The sequence below is a fragment of the Conger conger genome, chromosome 12 (genome assembly GCF_963514075.1).
Source record: "Conger conger chromosome 12, fConCon1.1, whole genome shotgun sequence".
Taxonomy (NCBI): Eukaryota; Metazoa; Chordata; class Actinopteri; order Anguilliformes; family Congridae; genus Conger; species Conger conger.
In genome coordinates, this window is record NC_083771.1 from 34,059,695 (window position 1) to 34,065,925 (window position 6,231).

The 6,231-nt window shown below is 39.8% G+C and overlaps 1 protein-coding gene across 1 annotated transcript; it reads right to left on the bottom strand.

Annotated features, from left to right (window-relative positions):
- LOC133105461 (placenta-specific gene 8 protein-like) lies at positions 1 to 6,231 on the bottom strand. The gene is made up of 5 exons (XM_061215592.1): positions 6,077 to 6,231; positions 2,933 to 3,029; positions 1,371 to 1,495; positions 472 to 577; positions 1 to 161 (listed from the first exon to the last, which is right to left on the bottom strand). The coding sequence occupies exons 2-4, from the start codon at positions 3,015 to 3,017 to the stop codon at positions 473 to 475; spliced, it is 315 nt and encodes a 104-aa protein (XP_061071576.1). The 5' UTR covers positions 3,018 to 3,029; positions 6,077 to 6,231; the 3' UTR covers positions 1 to 161; position 472.

Here is a 6,231-nt window from a genome sequence, read left to right on the forward strand (position 1 = left end):
TTTTAAGTGCAACAGAAGTTTATTATTGAACCATTGTGTGAAGGTATTAAAGAATACATAATTTATCAAATTCAGAACTTGTGGGAGTTGTCTTTTGATTGAGAGATCAGATGTTCAAAGAAGACTCTTGTTTTGCTTGATGTTTGCATACCTTTCTGCAACTGAAAGACACCATGTTAGAGCCCCCCTTAAAATGTACAGAATGCCATAAAAATAAGGCAGGTATTAACTTCAAACTCCTCCCCATATGTAACATCATATCATAATATTACATTTTATGATTGTATTCTATCAAAAACATAATTGCCGTTAATAACCACAGTAGTTTACTATTGTTTATACCTGGGTCACCAGTAATAAGACTTGCAAGGGTAAAACCCATTGATTAAAATGTGCGGAAACTAAGATATGGCTGACCAGGATAACCTCACATATTGACAGTCCCCAGCAGCACAAGTCCCCGGTCTATACCTTAGAAGATCCCCTGTTCCTTTCTTCGGTTGATATCTCTCTTCAGCTGGCAGACTGAGCAGGTCAGACAGAAGGAATTGACGAGACAGTCATTGCACAAGGAGCCCTGGGGGAACATGATAACGCGGCTAAATGAGCTATTCCTCTGAGTGATGCCTCCACCCTAAGTTCACATTCTCCTGATAAACACTTTGCTTTTTCGAAGCCATTACAGTACTTCTCATTGGTCAGACAAGAGAGCTGTATTGCTTCATATGTTCTGTGCTAGTGCATCATCACAGGCTAACAATGGTTGATTCAGTCCAAATCGGTTTGTCACCCTCTGACCTCACAAAACTGAACAAAGTTTTTATGGCAAAGAAACCTGACATCATTATTTAAAAATTGGTGAAAACTTGAATGTCGGCATTTTGTCTTTTTCAGTGTTCCTTTCCAGCACCATTTCTTCTTTCTGTTGCCAGTTATTTGCTTTTTTGATTGTCTTTGCAGCACATAAGGTTGGAGGAAGGACCACACTACCATTACAAATACACTCCAGTGTATACTGCTATTATTGCACTATCTTCTCCCTTTGTGAGTTTCTGACTCCCGCCACACCCATCTGTTCCTTTCCTGTGTTTGGATAATCTGTATGGGTGTGACTGCTTTAAAGCTGTACAACATGGTCCCTAGGCTACACGCTAAATACTGCTGATCCAACTCAAACTTACTCTCACAACTCCGTGGTTTTCCCGCTTTTGAGTACAATACTTTTATCTTTACAATAAAATGCTCTCCTTAAAGAGCACTCCACCTCTGGGCGGTTCAGTCAGCTACTGTATGATAACAAATTATTAAAAATGTTAAGTGAACAAAACCCCAAGGGAGCCCTGGAAGGACGGCGTGCTGACGGCGCTCACCTGGATGTTGTACCTGGTCCTGTACACACTGCGTATGGCCATGGTGGTGCCACACATGCAGCATTCATCCATATCGCTGGCCACGGAGCAGCAGAGACAGGGGAAACACCACAGCCCGAAGAGGCCTGCCATGGTGGGAGATACCATGAGAGTGTTCCCTGCTGTCGTCTCCTGTCTACTGTCTTTATTTTCTGCTGTATATGGACATTCTGTGGTACTTGCAACCAACTTAGCATAACATAAGTGAATAACAGCTCGATATCTGTTTGATTAGGAGCAGCTAGTCCATTCTGTGGCCTCGAGGCTCAAACCTGAGGTTTTACTGATGTGAAGCTGCTTTGAATTGTCCCTTTAAAAATATAATATTAGTTTTATTACAATCATCATTACTGTATTTATCAAATATTACTGAAATTTCTGTTGTTGTAGACTTACAGCATCAAATTTACACTAAGTGATCACTTTATTAGGTAGACCTATACACCTATACCTATAATCGGCCAATCATGTGGCATACAGGGTGGATTGAGTATCTCAGGAACTGCTGATCTCCTGGGTTTTTCACTGCACAACAGTCTCTAAGGTTTGCAGAGAATGGTGTGAAAAACAAAAAACATCCAGCAGCAATTCTGTGGGCAAAAATGCCTTGTTAATGAGCGAGGTAAGAAGAAAAGGGCCAGACTGGTCCAAGCTGACAAGAATGTGACAGTAAAGCAAATAACTACACATTAAAACAGTGGTATGTAGAAGAGCATCTGTGAAATTGATGATGTGAAACTGATACTCACATAATTATGGTTTTAGCAACCTCCTCTCAAGCAGGGAGTGCCAGAAAGTCATGGAATCAGCATGAGTTTGTACAAATCTGGTCATCGCCAAAGTAGCCAGTGTTTATGGAGGTCATATTTATATAAGTATATAAGAATAAAAGTACATGACTTTCAGAATAATATAAGTGGTGCAAATCCTTCAATCTAACTGGTATTCAACTCCTCTATAATTCAGCCAATGAATTTCATTTCAGAGCCAATGCTTGTATTTGTACTTTGATACTTGCTATAGCTGTTCATTCCAACTACCTCCTAGTCCTTCTGTTTTAAGGAGTGCCAGTGGGCATGTTCTCCAAGTGGTATGGGAATACTTAACGTTCAAAGGAAGTAAATATTGCATCCAGTTATACTCAATGTGTAATAAATGTCCCACCCTCACCAAACCTATCTATGATATGTAAGATAACACTAGGAGATAAGATCTTAGCCTTATCTGACTTTCACACTGAATATACTGTAAATGCAGTGATTATTCAGGTGGTAAAACAAAAAGTAGAAACAACTGAAATGGTATATTCTCCTATGCAGATAGCACATAACATACGCACCGAAGGGAGGAATTCATCGGGAAGGCTAACAGACCTCTCAGTGGAAGGTGTGAGGGAAGAGATTGTCGGATGCTTACATTTTGAATAGGTCCTCAAAAACAACTCCCCTTTTGCCCCAATTACCCCCCACCCCAGACACACGCAAAGGGCACACACAATCCACCATGGAGGAGGTTATACTCACAGGTCCCGCAGTCATCACAGACATCACACAGGCCGGTCTGGAAGTCCGAGGGAGCGTATTGGCTGGGCTGACTGGTCACAGCCATTTTTCTCTCTCTCTGGGATCAAACGGGGGGAGAATGTAAAAGTCCTTCCCCGTCTTCACAGTCACATTCTCTATTGTTCTCATTGTTGAGTGTATTTTCATTTCCAGCATGTATATGACAAACGACACACATCTTTTGTATAAAAGAAGAACCATGTTTTACAGATGGGGGGTTGATATGGTTGCAGTTCCTTTTAGCCTCCACACTGCGCTTGCCATCACTCTGATATAAGTCAATCTTGGTCTCCTGTCCACAAGACCTTTTTCTAGAACTCTGCAGGCTCTTTTTATGTACAGTGGGGTTCAAAGGTCTGAGACCACTAGTGGAAATGCTTCTATTTTGCATTTTTTTACTTTTGCTTTAATGGCAATATGTACTCAAGCTGGCAAGGACTCCACAAACCTGAGCAGAACCTGATGATTCATGTTCTCCCAGCATTATCTGACAATGTTCCAAAGAGCATCTTGTGATGTTACTGAATGCTTGGCCTTTGTCAGGCTTAAAGTGCCCCCATAAATGTTCAATGGGATTGAGGTCAGGTGATTGTGGATTGTCCAGCACTCTTTGCTTTTCTTTGGTCCTCAAGTAGTTCTTGCAAAGCTTTGAAGTAACTTTCGTTTGTTTTAATTTTTTTCTAAATCCTAAAACTTTCTGTTTTACCTGAAAATAGCCCCCCATATTTTTACTGTGGTCTCAGACTTTTGGACCCCACTGTAAGTCTTAGCAAGCTATAACCTGGCCATTCTGTTTTTGCGCCTAACTAGTGCTTTGCATCTTGCAAAGTCACTGACAGATCCACAATTGCCCCCTGAAGAGTGTTTCTGATCAGTTGGACGGGTATTTGGGGGTTTTGCTTCATTATGGCGAGAATTCTTTGTAAATGGTAAATGGTTGGAAGTTATATAGCGCCTTTATCCAAAGCGCTGTACAATTGATGCTTCTCATTCACCCATTCATACACACACTCACACACCGACAGCGATTGGCTGCCATGCAAGGCACCGACCAGCTCGTCAGGAGCATTTGGGGGTTAGGTGTCTTGCTCAGGGACACTTCGACTGCCAGGCGACTGCTCTTACTGCCTGAGCCATGTCGCCCTTGTCCATCAAATATAGAGGCCTACCATGACCTTTGCCATTACTGAGATCATCAGTGCTCTCTTTCTTCTTAATGATGTTCCAAACAATTTATTTTGATAAGCATATATATTTTTTTTTTTCTCTTACTAGTGTATCCTGGAATTTAATTCAACAGAGCTTTGGGTTTGCAGATCTGACCTATCTATGATTAACATGTTTATACAATATGATGCAAAGTTGATTTTCAACTAATTGTATTCATATCTGGCTCTAAAATGTATTTGCAGAGATGTATCGTAGAGAGTGCACCTGGCGGTCGAGCTGCACATTCACGCCTGTTTTCCGTTCTGGTTCCTCAGTGGTGGAATGACTTGCCTACCACTGTCAGGACAGCAGAATCCCTCCCCCTATTACGACGCAGACTCAAAACACACCTTTTCAAACTCTACCTTAGTCCTCCCTCCTGATTTCCCCCGCCCCCCCCCCTTTCTGATACCCCATATCCTTGTCTATTTTCCTAGTTCTGGATGTGATGCTTTGACTTGTGGTAGAACCGATGCACTTGTAAGTCGCTTTGCATTAAAAGCGTCTGCCAAATGACAAAAATGTAAATGTAATGTAAATTTGCAAATCTACTAGTTAAACAAAATGTGTGCTTAACCTTAACCTTTGATTTACTTATTTATTTATTTATTTATTTATTTATTTTAATTGAAAAAAAGTTACGCTACTGCAAATGGAATTCTGTGCTGAAGTTCTCAACTTTCTCAAAAAAAAGAAGGACGCACATCCAATAATAAAAAATCAGACAGATCACTACTCCACCTTTTATAGTAGGCCAACCCTTATAAAAACTTCATCAGAAATATGCAGAAAAAATGCTGTGAACTAAAACAAAATACAGTCACTGACATAAGATTTACTTTCCAACATGTATAAAGTAGTGCAATTCAATGGAATCAACCAAAAAATGTCCCCAAAAACAGGTTCCACAATTATTAGCACTCCTGGTCTAATATTTAGTAGTTTGTACAAACACCCCTGGCAAAGATGACAGCCATAAGCCTTTTCCTATAATTTTTGATATGGTTAGAGAACACATTTGGATGGATTTTTGACCGTTCCTACATGCCCTTTTCAGAATCATTGATATTCTGATATCCTGAGATGGCCATTGCAGAACATGGTTGTTGTTAAGCGTTATGGAACGAGAACCCGTGGTATATTGTGGATAGTGGCACAGCTAGTGGGGTGGTTAGGCACGAGGTGAAGCAGAGTGTATCTGGACACTGCCAGATAACATGCAGTTATTGAAATAACTCATAAGTCATCATTTCGTTTTGCCGGTGTTTGGTGGTCTTGCTGGTATTTCGATTCAAGGTTGCCTTAGTTGTATTTTTTCCGTTCCTTCTCCTTTCCAAATCCCAGAGAAGGACACTTTAAAATGACTGGCAACATGATGATAATGTTACGTTCATTTCGGTTACAAAGTTGATAACAGTGATCTACAAATGTGGAGCAATATTAAAAGATGTGTGAACATTCCATTTAGTTGTGGATATTGGCACGACTGGAAAGCAAACTGACCAAGAGACATTGGACCGTCTATCTGTAGTATAAAAAAGATTGCGCAGAACTGCAACCAGTTATGAGAAGCCCACTTATTCAATAACTATGTAAGTAATATGTCCAAAAAGTAGTGATACATATCAAATATCAAATTTATTATATCCACAAGCATATTGTTTTGTGATTTTATACATGGTACAATATGGTAAGAAATTCAAATCTTTAATGCACAACCAAACAATTGCACTATAAGCCTGTAAAGATTTTCTGTCAGAAAAAGTACATAATGAGCAAAATATTATCTTATTCCAAAGTCTGTTGTCCAAAAGACATTTAAAATGATGCATAAAATAGTGTATATTTCCAAAAAATACTTTGTTGTGGGTTCACCAATAGAAAATCAAATCTTACCTGTAAGAGCTTGTGCAAGTTCTCTGGAATGAATCTGGTGAATACAAAGACACGACAAGGAACCTAACTTTTATTCCCCAGCATTAGCCAATGAGTAACATTTTCATGTTGATGTACTGTACGTTATATTGTTCTTTTTTTCATTGCATGGTAAC

Bases quoted from the DNA above. Each gene is read 5' to 3' on its own strand.
- LOC133105461 (XM_061215592.1), bottom strand. From the start codon at position 3,017: ATGGCTGTGACCAGTCAGCCCAGCCAATACGCTCCCTCGGACTTCCAG. The intron at 1,496-2,932 runs GTGAGTATAACC...CCACCATGGCAG, and splicing joins CTGTGATGACTGCGGGACCT to GCCTCTTCGGGCTGTGGTGT. The intron at 578-1,370 runs GTGAGCGCCGTC...ATGTTCCCCCAG, and splicing joins GGACCAGGTACAACATCCAG to GGCTCCTTGTGCAATGACTG.